Raw genomic sequence first — 16,083 nt, 5'->3', positions numbered from 1 at the left:
TTCGAACCTGCGACCGTAGCGGTCTCGCGGTTCCAGATTGTAGCGCCTAGAACCGCTCGGCCACATTGGCCGGCTATCTGCAGTCGAAGAGCCACTTTAGTTCCTTCTGTTTTCCCTCGTAACACTCGCCCCTTCTTCGAGAGTAAATTCTAGCCTCTTACGAGCAGTCATGCAATCACAAGACTCAATTCTCGTGGAGCATTCTCCTGCTTCTCAATATTTTTCCGAAACTGCTACGTCAAACTAGGCAGACCAATGAAATTTCCTCATTTTCGCGCACAGAGACCTACAGCTAAAGAAAGGAACGTGTTTCAGCTGTGCTTCAAAGGAACGCCTTAGCATGTTTCCCACGATTCACCAAAGATTCGTATCTGCTTTATATGCATGAGGTGCTAGCTACAAGTATTTTTGGGCAGAAAAAGTGGAAGTCTCACACTTATAGAATCTTCACACCTTGCCTGCCTTGTTCTGCCGAGAGCCTGGAGCCATAAATACCTGTAGCTTTCACGGAGCCTGCGTAGCGTCCACCGGTATGTTGCTCTTCTATCGGCAGACTGGCGCCGTCTTCTCTGCAGTCTCCGCCCAAGGCTTATTGTTGCCCGCCTTCCGGGACCTTTACTGTACTTCACAACGTCCGCACCGCAGAAAAACACTTTAGGAACATGGGAGCGGCTGTCATCACATGCAGAATTTCAACGACTGCGATAACTGCTGTCAGTATTGTGTCGGCTCGCGACGGGAGTCAGCTCACCCTGTCCAGTACACAGTGATGCTGTACAGCCTTAGCCGAACGCTGTCCTACCTGGCATCGGCGTCACTTCTGCAACCTGCGCTAAGTTAATGGTGCTCGTCGTGATGCCTTGATCTGTTGTCTGTGTGTGAGACTCCCAGCCCTGCCAAACGCAATTCTCAAGAAATAAAACACCTACAAGTACTTCATGTATCCGCAATCACTATCGTATAACCTTTAATGAAAATAAAGGAATACACTATTTTCAGATCAATTTAATTCAGTCTACATATCACACTATATAATTTGCATCTCAAATGTCGATAGTGGAAACTTCGAAGAAACCGTCAGTTTCACTGTCTTTGAAGTTGATTGAGTAGGAATAAAATGATGTTGCGTTCATTAATGGTAACACTAATCGTGTCCTGTAAATTGACTCGTTCCACATCACTTCGATCATCTATGAAACATGTAACTCACTATTTAACCAAATATTCATTTGTAGTGACTAATTACAAATAGTTGCCACAACTGTTACACATGCAGAAACGGAGAAGAAACTGGGTCCAATAAGTGCAGCGCAAACTTTTAAAGCATTTATTAAGTAAACAAAAAATTAAATAAAATTTCAAAACAATGTGAAATTTAAGCATTTCTTTGAACATTTAGTCATATCTTTACCAGCGCAGTTAGTGTCTATATACACAGTTGTTGTTGTTGTAGTTTTCAGTTCTGAGACTGCCTTGATCCAACTCTCCATGCTACCCTATCCTGTGCAAGCTCCTTCATCTCCCAGTACCTGCTGCAACCTACATCCTTCTGAATCTACTAAGTGTATTCATCTCTTGGTCTCCCACTACGACTTTTACACTCCACGCCGCCCTCCAATACCAAACTGGTGATCCCTTGATGCCTCAGAACATGTATTCCCAACCGATCCCTTCTCCTAGTCAAGTTGTGCCGCAAACTCCCCTTCTCCCCTATTCTATTCAATGCCTCCTCATTAGTTATGTGATCTACCCATCTAATCTTCAGCATCCTGCTGTAGCACCTCATTTCGAAAGCTTCTATTCTCTTCTTGTCTGAACTATTTATCATCCACGTTTCACTTCCATACACGGCTACACTGTACATCTACATCTACATGATTACTCTGCAATTCACATTCAAGTGCTTGGCAGAGGGTTCATCGAACCACAATCATACTATCTCTCTACCATTCCACTCCCGAACAGCACGCGGGAAAAACGAACACCTAAACCTTTCTGTTCGAGCTCTGATTTCTCTTATTTTATTTTGATGATCATTCCTACCTATGTAGGTTGGGCACAACAAAATATTTTCGCATTCGGAAGAGAAAGTTGGTGACTGAAATTTCGTAAATAGATCTCGCCGCGACGAAAAAGTCTTTGCTTTAATGACTTCCATCCCAACTCGCGTATCATATCTGCCACACTCTCTCCCCTATTACGTGATGATACTAAACGAGCTGCCCTTTTTTGCACCCTTTCGGTGTCCTCCGTCAATCCCACCTGGTAAGGATCCCACACCGCACAGCAATATTCTAACAGAGGACGAACGAGTGTAGTGTAAGCTGTCTCTTTAGTGGACTTGTTGCATCTTCTAAGTGTCCTGCCAATGAAACGCAACCTTTGGCTCGCCTTCCCCACAATATTATCTATGTGGTCTTTGCAACTGAAGTTGTTCGTAAGTTTAACACCCAGGTACTTAGTTGAATTGACAGCCTTGAGAATTGTACTATTTATCGAGTAATCGAATTCCAACGGATTTCTTTTGGAACTCATGTGGATCACCTCACACTTTTCGTTATTTAGCGTCAATTACCACCTGCCACACCATACAGCAATCTTTTCTAAATCGCTTTGCAACTGATACTGGTCTTCGGATGACCTTACTAGACGGTAAATTACAGCATCATCTGCGAACAACCTAAGAGAACTGTTCAGATTGTCACTCAGGTCCTTTATATAGATCAGGAACAGCAGAGGTCCCAGGACGCTTCCCTGGGGAACACCTGATATCACTTCAGTTTTACTCGATGATTTGCCGTCTGTTACTACGAACTGCGACCTTCCTGACAGGAAATCACGAATCCAGTCGCACAACTGAGACGATACCCCATAGGCCCGCAGCTTGATTAGAAGTCGCTTGTAAGGAACGGTGTCAAAAGCTTTCCGGAAATCTAGAAATACGGAATCAACTTGAGATCCCCTGTCGATAGCGGCCATTACTTCGTGCGATAAAGAGCTAGCTGCGTTGCACAAGAACGATGTTTTCTGAAACCATGCTGATTACGTATCAATAGATCGTTCCCTTCGAGGTGATTCATAACGTTTGAACACAGTATATGCTCCAAAACCCTACTGCAAACCGACGTCAATGATATAGGTCTGTAGTTCGATGGTTTACTCCAACTACCCTTCTTAAACACTGGTGCGACCTGCGCAATTTTCCAATGTGTAGGTACAGTTCTATCGGTGAGCGAGCGGTTGTATATGATTGCTAAGTAGGGAGCTATTGTATCAGCGTAATCTGAAAGGAACCTAATCGGTATACAATCTGGACCTGAAGACTTGCCCGTATCAAGCGATTTGAGTTGCTTCGCAACCCCCAAGGTATCTACTTCTAAGAAACTCATGCTAGCAGCTGTTCGTGTTTCAAATTCTGGAATATTCCAGTCGTCTTCCCTGGTGAAGGAATTTCGGAAAACTGCGTTCAATAACTCCGCTTTAGCGGTACTGACTGCGTCTTGCCGCTTGTGTACTTTACACACGACCAGAATTTCTTCGGATTTTCTACCAGATTTCGAGACAATGTTTCGTTGTGGAACCTATTAAAGACATCTCGCATTGAATTCCGTGCCAAATTTCGCGCGTCTGTAAATTTTAGCATATCTTCGGGATTTCGCTTTCTTCTGAACTTCGCATGCTTTTTCCGTTGCCTCTGCAACAGCGTTCGGACCTGTTTTGTGTACCATGGGGGATCAGTTCCATCTCTTACCAATTTATGAGGTACAAATCTCTCAATTACTGTTGCTACTATATCTTTAAATTTGAGCCACATCTCGTCTACATTTGCATAGTCAGTTCAGAAGGAATGGAGAATGTCTCTTAGGAAGGCTTCTAGTGACACTTATCCGCTTTTTTAAATAAAATTATTTTGCGTTTGTTTCTGGTGGATTTGGAAGAAACGGTATTGAGCCTAGCTACAACGACCTTGTGATCACTAATCCCTGTATCAGTCATGATGCTCTCTATTAGCTCTGGATTGTTTGTGGCTAAGAGGTCAAGTGTGTTTTCGCAACCATTTACAATTCGCGTGGGTTCGTGGACTAACTGTTCGAAATAATTTTCGGAGAAAGCATTTAGGACAATCTCGGAAGATGTTTTCTGCCTACCACCGGTTTTGAACAAGTATTTTTGCCAACATATCGAGGGAAGGTTGAAGTCCCCACCAACTATAACTGTATGAGTGTGGTATTTATTTGTTACGAGACTCAAATTTTCTCTGAACTGTTCAGCAACTATATCATCGGAGACTGGGGGTCGGTAGAAGGAGCCAATTACTAACTTAGTTCGGCTGTTAAGTATAACCTCCACCCACTCCATACAAATACTTCCAGAAAAGGCTTCCTGACACTTAAACCTATACTCAATGTTAACAAATTTCTCTTCTTCAGAAACGCTTTCCTTGCCATTGCCAGTCTACATTTTATATCCCCTCTACTTCGACCATCATCAGTTATTTTACTCCCCAAATAGCAAAACTCCTTTACTACTTTAAGTGTTTCATTTCCTAACCTAATTCCCTCAGCATCACCAGACCTATTTCGGCTACATTCCATTATCCTCGTTTTGCTTTTGTTGATGTTCATCTTATATCCTCCTTTCAAGACACTGTCCATTCCGTTCAACTGCTCTTCCAGGTCCTTTGCTGTCTCTGACAGAATTACAATGTCATCGGCGAACCTCAGAGTTTTTATGTTTCCTTCACTGCTTGCTCAATATACAGATTGAATAACATCGGGGAGAGGCTACAACCCTGTCTCACTCCCTTCCAAACCACTACTTGCCTTTCATGTCCCTCGACGCTTATAACTGCCATCTGGTTTCTGTACAAATTGTAAATAGCCTTTCGCTACCTGTATTTTACCCCTGCCACCTTCAGAATTTGAAAGAGAGTATTCCAGTCAACATTGTCAAAAGCTTTCTCTAAGTCTACAAATGCTAGAAACGTAGGTTTGCCTTTCCTTAATCTATTTTCTAAGATAAGTCGTATGGTCAGTATTGCCTCACGTGTTCCAGTATTTCTACGGAAACCAAACTGATCTTCCTCGAAGTCGGCTTCTACCAGTTTTTCCCTTCGTCTGTAAAGAAAGCAGATGGTAGAGTTTTGTCAGGACTGGCTCTCCGAAGGCCGACAGTAGTTCCAATGGAATGTTGTCTACTCCCGGGGCCTTGTTCCGAGTTAGATATTTCAGTGCTCTGTCAAACTCATCACGCAGTATCATAGCTCCCATTTCATCGTCATCTACATCCTCTTCCATTTCCATAATATTGTCCTCAAGTACATCGCCCTTATATAGCCCCTGTATATACTCCTTCCACCTTTCTGCTTTCCCTTCTTTGCTTAGAACTGGGTTTCCATCTGAGCTTTTGATATTCATACAAGTGGTTCTCTTTTCTCCAAAGGTCTCTTTAATTTTCATGTAGGCTGTATCTATCTTGCCCCTAGTGAGATAAGCCTCTACATCCTTACATTTGTCCTCTAGCCATCCCTGCTTAGCCATTTTGCACTTCTTGTCGATCTCATTTTTGAGACGTTTGTATTGCTTTTTGCCTGCTTCATTTACTGCATTTTTATATTTTCTCCTTTTATCAGTTAAATTCAATATTTCTTCTGTTACCTAAGGATCTCTACTAGCTCTCGTCTTTTTACCTACTTGATCCTCTGCTGCCTTCACTACTTCATCCCTCAAAGCTACCCATTCCTCTTCTACTGTATTTCTTTCCCCCATTCCTGTCAATTTTTCCCTTATGCTCTCCCTGAAACACTCTATAACCTCTGGTTTAGTCAGTTTATCCAGGTCCCATCTCCTTAAATTCCCACCTTTTTGCAATTTCTTCTGTTTTAATCTACATTTCATAGCCAATAGATTGTGGTCAGCGTCCACATCTGCCCCTGGAAATGTCTTACAATTTAATACCTGGTTCCTAAATCTCTGTCTTACCATTATATAATCTATCTGATACCTTCTAGTATTTCCAGGATTCTTCCATGTGTACAACCTTCTTTTATGATTCTTGAAGCAAGTGTTAGCTATGATTAAGTTATGCTCTGTGCAAAATTCTACCAGGTGGCTTCCTCTTTCATTTCTTACCCCCAATCCATATTCACCTACTACGTTTCCTTCTCTCCCTTTTCCTACTATCGAATTCCAGTCACCCATGACTACTAAATTTTCGTCTCCTTTCATTATCTGAATAATTTGTTTTATCTCATCATACATTTCATCAATTTCTTCGTCATCAGCAGAGCTAGTTGGCATATACACAGTATGTAACATGAATTAATCTGATAGTAATCTCCTCAAGTCAGCTGGGCGACACAGCACAACCAACGTAGGTGGACGCCTCAGTTGTATACAAAGTATCGGTCCATGAACGCCACCGCAATCGGGCCGACACAAGTAATAGAAATGATATCACAACAGGTTCACCTGGAACGGAAACTGTATTAAAACTTTACCACATAAGCGTTCAGTAACTACTCCTTTGCTCATAATGCCAACACTTTTCCCTTTAACACCCAAAGCATGAATTTAAAAATTGGCCGACTTCTATGCCAGATACCTATAAATTATAACCTGAACTATACTACCAGTTACAACATTCATCAAACAGCAAAAGTTTTAGGAGAATTTCCAGAACCAGATTTCAGCTTCTGGGGACAGATCTCAGTAGCCACTTACAGCACAATAACAAACAGTTTGACAAAAGAACCAATAAAAGCTCAGCTGAACTCCGTAAGGTTTACTACAAATGATAACAGGCTTGGTGCGAGCTTATCTACATCCAGGTACTTACTTGCGCACACATAACAGGCTGGCAACAGGGCCCTAAGGGTCACAACTAAAGCACGCGACCCAACGAACTAGCGTAATGCAAGAACGAACAATGATTAACGCCGCTGTCTAAAAGCACCTACAACAAATACTGACGCACTTCGTTAATAAAAACGTGGCGCTGGACACAAATTATGTGTGGTGGCTATGAATCGTTTAGAATACACAGATCGTCCAACAAGGCAAAGCGAGGTACGATAAACAGCAATATGTTCACCAACAACATCACACTCACTGGTTCCCCTGTGTGTCCAGCCGCACACCACAGTTGTGCTGTTTCGGATCCTTAAGCCATTAGTATCAGTATATCATTGTGCAAAACACCATCGGATTTCAACCCGGTAATATGCTTCAAATTCACAGGGCGTACCGTCTGTCAGCCATCTCCTTTCGGTAACCTTTTAACAGACGTACATCATGCGTAGTAATCGCTGCTGCTGGGCGCATGTGTGTTCCTGAGGACTCGTTCCAATTGACCCCCTCCCAGTCCATCTCTCTTCCCGCCACCACATCCCTATGGCGCTCGTGACCGGGCCAGACCACCCACCTCCAAGGTGTGCCAGTCCCCCGACACAAGAAGAGATTTGCCAGCTTACGGCACACAGCTCAAAATACGGGAACTTCCTTCTGCTACATTAATAATCCAGGTGCAGTAGCCCAAGAGATGCAGCGAAGGAACTGCTGCGAACGAGGGACACTAGGCAAGAGATGTTGCCACACTGATGGCAAGAGTTACTTCCTGAAGGACGCTTGTGTAAGTCTGATTTTCAGTTTTATTCTCTCTGTCTGTCAGATCTGGTTGATTGTTGTCTTTGACAAGACAACAATCGATAGTTAAGTTTTAGCTTTGACAGGGATTATCTATGCCCATCACGTGTTACTTCGACCCCCCCCCCTCTCCTACAGTATATATGTCGCTCTCGGACGTCCGAACGGTCAGTCGCTGAGGATGTCTAGCGCAGTCTTGGACGAAACGTCAGGCACAGAAGAGTTTCGTGGACCACGACCTCACATACCGAAATATTTACCAGAAGCTATGTCATCCGGCCGTGAAAGCCTTCATTCTATAATCAATACTGAGCCTGAACACCGAAGGTGAACTTAACGAATGAGAAGACGAACTAGAAAAATTTAAATCCATAATTGCACTATCATATATGAGTAGTTTATAGTCAAATTAATTCAGATATTTCATATAAAGTTACAATGATTCTTCGCCCTCCAAAGAAGACAGCGCTACTTTTGGGCAATGTCAAGGACAATGTGATGCTCTGCAAGGCTGGTGTTTACAAGCTACTCTGCTAATGTGGCCTTTTATAGACTGATCAGACGACGCATACACTCCAGGAGGGATGCACGGAGCACCAAAAGTATACCCCACTCTTACAGCCCATTACTCGGCTATGGCATAGCAGTGAATCGACAATGACCACTCTAAGCCGAATGACAACGCCGAAATTCTACTGTCTGATTTCTTATTCTGGGACTCGGTGGTGAGTAAACGGTGTAAGTTAGTTTGGCGAAGGATTTAATTAACAAAGATAGCAGTTTCACACTGGAAAAATCATGCAATCAGCCGCTTTGTTTGCTCAATTGGCAAAGACATCGCTGCAGAACAGGTCCTAGTAATACACTTCGTATATCCCGGAATAAATCGAGCTTCTAACTACGTATTTAGTTCATACAAATTCTTGCCACCATGCTTCATCTCTGGCTATTCTCTTTTCTGTGACTCCAAGAGCAATAACACGACTTTCGTTTTTAAGGTAGCAAATGCGAGTCCTGTACCTGTAGAACTATAGTATTTGACCGAAATATCTGTCGAAGAAATGGAGTTTACGCAGCTGCACGCCTGAAATATAATGGATGAGTCAATACGCCGTGAAAATACACTGATAAGTCGAAACATGACAACTTGGTGATATTTAAGTCTTACTGCAGAAATATGTGTTTAGAAGATTAATAATTAGGTTATTGGGGCCTCTTATTTCTTTCTACAGCTACGTAAAATCTATGTATAAGTTAATTAGATTAAATCGAGGCAGGATATTATTCCAAACCTACACAAAATTGTTTACTAACTAACTTAGTTGTAGTAGTTGTTATGTAACCTAGCAAACATTACCTGACACAGCATGCTGACAAAGACCACGAACATATATTAGACTAACGAATCCTGCAACGCTTCGCAGTTCTTAAATACGTGTGGGAATTACACATACGTCCTAATCTCCTTCCCCCCCCCCCCTCTCTCTCTCTGTCAATCTCTTCCTCCCGCTCTCTTTGTCCATCTCCTCTTCTTCTTCCCTCTCTTTGTACTTTTCCTCCTTTCCCCCCTCCCAAACTCTCTCGATCTCCTCCTCAACCTTTACTGTTACTGCAAACGGAAGATCGGTTAGGAAATGAAGTCACTTAAGATGAGCAGAAAATCGCTGTGATCATTAAAATGAGGGGTACAGGAGAGTTCTGTCCAGCTGCTGGACCTGTGAGGATAGTAGTTTCAATGACAGTATTTGTCATAGTTTTAATCTGTGAATGAGAGGATTCAGATTCCATAGTGGTATTCTAATCATAAATTGATAAGCAATAAATACAACAACCCTCTTTCCTCTCAAAGCTGACTATGACGATGAAAACAAAGCAGCACGCTGTTGCGCATACAAGTTTATATTTAAAATTATAGTTTTCATAGTTATAAAACGTGAGGGTGTCCTTCTGTTAAATTAATTAACCCAGGTGGGTTAGTTCAACATCTACTGCGACAGAAGTGCTGTGAAGGTAGAAATCTATGTGATACATTTGGCACAATGATGATATGAGTTAGTTCGTGAAGGTTGCTTGTATAATGGCTTGGACTGGTCGTAGCATTAACGTGTGAGATTTTACAGTCAAGTTGGACTAACAAAAGTTTGATAGTACAATTACACTGAGGTGACGAAAGCCATGGGATGGCGATTTGGCCTGCCGAAGTGGCCGTGCGGTTCTAGGCGCTGCAGTCTGGAACCGCGAGGCCGCTACGGTCGCAGGTTCGAATCCTGCCTCGGGCATGGATGTTTGTGCTGTCCTTAGGTTAGTTAGGTTTAACTAGTTCTAAGTTCTAGGGGACTAATGACCTCAGAAGTTGAGTCCCATAGTGCTCAGAGCCATTTGAACCATGGCGATATGCATACACATACAGGTGGCACTAGTATCGCGCTCGTACACAAGGTATAAAAGGGCAGTGCGTTGGAGCAGCTGCCATTTCTACTCAGGTGACTCATGTGAAAAGGTTTCCGACGTGTTTATGGCCGACGACGCGAGTTAACAGACTTTGCACGTGGAATGGTAGTCGGAGCCAGACGCATGGAACGTTCCATTTCGGAAATCGTTAGAAAATACAACATACCGAGATCCACAGTGTCAAGAGTGTGCCGAGAACACCAAATTTCAGGCATTACCTCTCACCACGGATAACGCAGAGGCCGACGACCTTCAAATAACGACCGAGAACATCGGCGTTTGCATAGAGTTGCCAGTGCCAACAGACAAGCGACACAGACTGAAATAACCGCAGACATCAATGTGGGACGTACACCGAACGTATCTGTTACGGCATCTACACTCCGGGAAATGGAAAAAAGAACACATTGACACCGGTGTGTCAGACCCACCATACTTGCTCCGGACACTGCAAGAGGGCTGTACAAGCAATGATCACACGCACGGCACAGCGGACACACCAGGAACCGCGGTGTTGGCCGTCGAATGGCGCTAGCTGCGCAGCATTTGTGCACCGCCGCCGTCAGTGTCAGCCAGTTTGCCGTGGCATACGGAGCTCCATCGCAGTCTTTAACACTGGTAGCATGCCGCGACAGCGTGGACGTGAACCGTATGTGCAGTTGACGGACTTTGAGCGAGGGCGTATAGTGGGCATGCGGGAGGCCGGGTGGACGTACCGCCGAATTGCTCAACACGTGGGGCGTGAGGTCTCCACAGTACATCGATGTTGTCGCCAGTGGTCGGCGGAAGGTGCACGTGCCCGTCGACCTGGGACCGGACCGCAGCGACGCACGGATGCACGCCAAGACCGTAAGGATCCTACGCAGTGCCGTAGGGGACCGCACCGCCACTTCCCAGCAAATTAGGGACACTGTTGCTCCTGGGGTATCGGCAAGGACCATTCGCAACCGTCTCCATGAAGCTGGGCTACGGTCCCGCACACCGTAAGGCCGTCTTCCGCTCACGCCCCAACATCGTGCAGCCCGCCTCCAGTGGTGTCGCGACAGGCGTGAATGGAGGGACGAATGGAGACGTGTCGTCTTCAGCGATGAGAATCGCTTCTGCCTTGGTGCCAATGATGGTCGTATGCGTGTTTGGCGCCGTGCAGGTGAGCGCCACAATCAGGACTGCATACGACCGAGGCACACAGGGCCAACACCCGGCATCATGGTGTGGGGAGCGATCTCCTACACTGGCCGTACACCACTGGTGATCGTCGAGGGGACACTGAATAGTGCACGGTACATCCAAACCGTCATCGAACCCATCGTTCTACCATTCCTAGACCGGCAACGGAACTTGCTGTTCCAACTGGACAATGCACGTCCGCATGTATCCCGTGCCACCCAACGTACTCTAGAAGGTGTAAGTCAACTACCCTGGCCAGCAAGATCTCCGGATCTGTCCCCCATTGAGCATGTTTGGGACTGGATGAAGCGTCGTCTCACGCGGTCTGCACGTCCAGCACGAACGCTGGTCCAACTGAGGCGCCAGGTGGAAATGGCATGGCAAGCCGTTCCACAGGACTACATCCAGCATCTCTACGATCGTCTCCATGGGAGAATAGCAGCCTGCATTGCTGCGAAAGGTGGATATACACTGTACTAGTGCCGACATTGTGCGTGCTCTGTTGCCTGTGTCTATGTGCCTGTGGTTCTGTCAGTGTGATCATGTGATGTATCTGACCCCAGGAATGTGTCAATAAAGTTTCCCCTTCCTGGGACAATGAATTCACGGTGTTCTTATTTCAATTTCGAGGAGTGTACATCTACATCTACATCCATACTCCGCAAGCCACCTGACGGTTTGTACCTTGAGTACCTCTATCGGTTCTCCCCTCTATTCCAGTCTCGTATTGTTCGTGGAAAGAAGGATTGTCGGTACGCCTCTGTGTGGGCTCTAATCTCTCTGATTTTATCCTCATGGTCTCTTCACGAGATATACGTAGGAGGGAGCAATATACTGTTTGACCACTCGGTGGACGTATGTTCTCGAAGCTTCAACAAAAGCCTGTACCGAGTTACTGAACGTCTCTCCTGCAGAGTCTTCCACTGGAGTTTATCTATCATCTGCGTAACGCGTCCGCGATTACTAAATGATCCTGTAACGAAGCGCGCTGCTCTCCGTTGGAGCCGGCCGGAGTGGCCGTACGCTTGTAGGCGCTACAGTCTGGAGCCGAGCGACCGTTACGGTCGCAGGTTCGAATCCTGCCTCGGGCATGGATGTTTGTGATGTCCTTAGGTTAGTTAGGTTTAATTAGTTCTAAGTTCTAGGCAACTGTTGACCTCAGAAGTTAAGTCGCATAGTGCTCAGAGCCATTTTTTTCTCCGTTGGATCTTCTCTATCTCTTCTATCAACCCTATCTGGTACGGATCCCACACTGCTGAGCAGTACTCAAGCAGTGGGCGAACAAGCGTACTGTAACCTACTTCCTTTGTTTTCGGATTGCATTTCCTTAGGATTCTTCCAATGAATCTCAGTCTGGCATCTGCTTTACCGACGATCAACTTCATATGATCATTCCATTTTAAATCACTCCTAATGCGTACTCCTAGATAATTTATGGAATTAACTGCTTCCAGTTGCTGACCTGCTATTTTGTAGCTAAATGATAAGGGATCTTTCTTTGTATGTGTTCGCAGCACATTACACTTGTCTACATTGAAATTCAATTGCCATTCCCTGCACCATGCGTCAATTCGCTGCAGATCCTCCTGCATTTCAGTACAATTTTCCATTGTTACAACCTCTCGATATACCACAGCATCATCCGCAAATAGCCTCAGTGAACTTCCGATGTCATCCACAAGGTCATTTATGTATATTGTGAATAGTAACGGTCCTACGACACTCCCCTGCGGCACACCTGAAATCACTCTTACTTCGGAAGACTTCTCTCCATTGTGAATGACATGCTGCGTTCTGCTGTCTAGGAACTCTTCAATCCAATCACACAATTGGTCCATATGCTCTTACTTTGTTCATTAAACGACTATGGGGAACTGTATCGAACGCCTTAATCTGGCTTAATGCGTTATGGCAGCAAACGACCGACGCGTGTACCTTTGCTAATAGCACGACATTGCTTGCAGCGCCCTTCCTGGGCTCATGATCATATCGGTGGACCCTAGACGACTGGAAAACTTGATCTGGTCAGGTGAGTCCCGATTTCAGTTGGTAAGAGCTGATGATAGGGTTCTAGTGTGGCACAGACCCCCGCAAAAATATACATCCAGGTTGGCAAGGCAATGTGTGCAAGCTAGTGGTGGCTCCTTAGTGGTGTGGTCTGCGCTTACATGGAATAGATTGTGTCCTCTGGTAAAATTGAACCGATCATTGACTGGAAATGGTCATGTTCCGCTACTTGAAGACCATTTGCAGGCATTCATGGGGGTCATATTCCCAAACAACGATGTCATGTCACTGGGCCACAGTTTTTCGTGATTGGTTTGAAGAATATTGTGGACCATTCGAGCGAATGATTTGGCCACACAGATCGCCCGACATCAGTCCCAACGAATGTTTATGGAACATAATGGAGAGGTCAGTTCGTGCACAACATCCTGCACTCGCAACACTTTCGCATTTATGGACAGCTATAGAGGCATTATGGCTCAGTATTTCTGCAGAGCACTTCCAACGACTTGTTGAATCCTTGCCACGTCGAGATGCTGCACTACGCCGAATAAATGGATGTCCGACACGATGTTAGGAGATATCACATGACTTTTGTCACATCAGTGTGCTTCCTAAGACAGTTTTATCATCTCTGCTCCTCCTGTTACAGTTCTCATAACAGAGGGTGCGAGCTTCCCTCTGTTTCCGCCTCCACCGCCCGTCATCTTCAAGGCTGACCACCCCTTCATCTTCTTCATTGTGGATGAGGTCACAGGGACGATCCTCTTCGCTGGACGTTTTGTGAAATCTTCTGCGTAATTATTGAATGTTTGAAAAATGTGAGTTGTGTATTGAACCTTCTGGACAATTATTGAATGTTTGAAATATGTGAGTCGTGTATTCCAGTGATCCGAAAATACTTCTGTAGCTACAGTTTTGATGAAATTGCTATTATTCATTCTGGTAAAATCTGGAAGACCTTAAAGATTTAATAAAAGATATTTCATATCCAAAATTTTTTAACTATTTCTCTTTTAATTGAGGAAAATCTGTATGGTGCGACAATAAAAACGCTTTTCTTTCTCAACTTATATCCTTTGAAAGTTAAAATATCTTAATCCTGTAAGATGTTTTTCTATACAGACAAACAACGATGTTGAAACGTCTAGTAAGTACCTGCGTTTGAATATTTTGTCTGCTGGTCCTGAACAATACACTTTATACAATTCTTTTTCTGTTTCATGTAGACACGAACAAAGTAGCAGGCTTAAGTTGTGAGCAGTTCGACAATACACACACACACACACACACACAGTATTTGCCAGGGTGAAGTTTTCACTATGTAGCAGAGTGCTCATGGGTGTGACTCATCTATCTTCAATAGTGGTTCGTCACGTGCACCACACGCCTTGTTACACACTGTCGTTAAAAGCTGTAGTACAGACTGTTCACGTCACTTTGTGGTATTTGCTTGTGTTGTGAACAATTTCGACAGCTGGATTTCTTTGTGTTTAACTAAGTACTACCAAAACGTTGTTTGTGCACCCTCAGTTACATGATATTATAAAATGAACTGAAATTAAATTAATGGGGTGAGGTAGTGAAATTAATGAGGTTACGACATGCAACATGTCAGGTAAAATTATTAGATATTTGGAAATTGAAGAAGCCAGTCAGCCACAAATTTTCAGTTGTTACTGCATGTCCATTTCGTGTTGTGGTTATTGTTGTGGTCTTCAGTCCAAAGTTTGGTTTGATGCAGCTCTTTATGCTACTCTATCCTGTGCAAGCCTCTTCATTCCGACTTGTACCTACATCCCTCTGAATCTGCTTACTGTATTCATCCCTTGGTCTCCCTCTAGGATTTTTACCCTCTACGCTTCTCTCCAATACTAAGTGGTGATCCCTTCGTCCCTCAGAACGTGTCCTACCAACCGATCCCTTCTTCTAGTCAAGTTCTGCCACAAATTCCTCTTCTTCCCAATTCTCTTCAGTATCTCCTCATTAGTTACGTAATCTACCCATTTAATCACCAGTATTCTTCTGTAGCATCACATTTCGAAAACTTCTATTCTCTTCTTGTCTAAACTATTTATCGTCTATGTTTCATTGCCATACATAGCTACACTCCTTACAAATACTTTCAGAAAAGACTACATTACACTTAATCTGTACTCGATGTTAACAAATTTCTCTTCTTCAGAAACGCTTTTCTTGCAATTGCCAGTCTACATCTTATATCCTCTCTACTTCGACCATCGTCAGTTATTTTGCTCCCCACATAGCAAAACTCATCTACTACAAGTGTCTTATTTCCTAATCTAATCCCCTCAGCATCACCTGATTTAACTCGACTAAATTCCATTATCCTCATTTGGCTTTTGTTGATGGTCATTTTATCTCCTCCTTTGAAGACACTGTCCATTCCGTTCAACTGCTCTTCCAAGTCCTCGGCAAACCTCAAAGTGTTTATTTCTTCTCCCTGGATTTCAATTCCTACTCCAAAGTTTTCTTTTGTTCCCTTTACAGCTAGATTGAATAAAATCGGGGATGGGCTACAACCCTGTCTCACTCGCGTCTCAACCACTGCTTCCCTTTCATGTCCCTCGACTCTTATAACTGCCATCTGGCGTCTGTACAAATTGTAAACAGCCTTTCGTTCCCTCTATTATACCCTTGCCACCTTTAGAATTTGAAAGAGAGTATTCTAGTCAACACTGTCAAAAGTTTTCTCTAAGTGTACAAATGCTAGAAACGTAGGTTTGCCTTTCCGTAACCTATCTTCTACGAGAAGTCGTAGGGTCAGTATTGCCTCGCGTGTTCCTACTTTTTT

General features: G+C 44.1%; 1 protein-coding gene across 3 annotated transcripts in view; it reads left to right on the top strand.

Annotated features, from left to right (window-relative positions):
• Positions 1–16,083, top strand: part of LOC126235753 (serpin B8-like) — a 125,017-nt gene that overhangs the window by 92,110 nt on the left and 16,824 nt on the right. The window contains exon 8 of one of the 3 annotated variants that reach the window (XM_049944548.1): positions 13,921–14,341. The exons of the other annotated variants lie outside the window; for them this stretch is intronic. Coding sequence (XP_049800505.1) covers positions 13,921–14,069 — 149 coding nt within the window. The 3' untranslated portion in view covers positions 14,070–14,341. Of the gene's footprint in view, positions 1–13,920; positions 14,342–16,083 lie in introns of those variants that run through there. 3 annotated transcript variants of the gene reach the window in all.

This window comes from Schistocerca nitens, chromosome 2, assembly GCF_023898315.1.
Source record: "Schistocerca nitens isolate TAMUIC-IGC-003100 chromosome 2, iqSchNite1.1, whole genome shotgun sequence".
NCBI classification, from domain to species: domain Eukaryota; kingdom Metazoa; phylum Arthropoda; class Insecta; order Orthoptera; family Acrididae; genus Schistocerca; species Schistocerca nitens.
The sequence above is the reverse complement of the archived record's forward strand: the minus strand, read 5'-3'. Positions and strand labels throughout refer to the sequence as shown.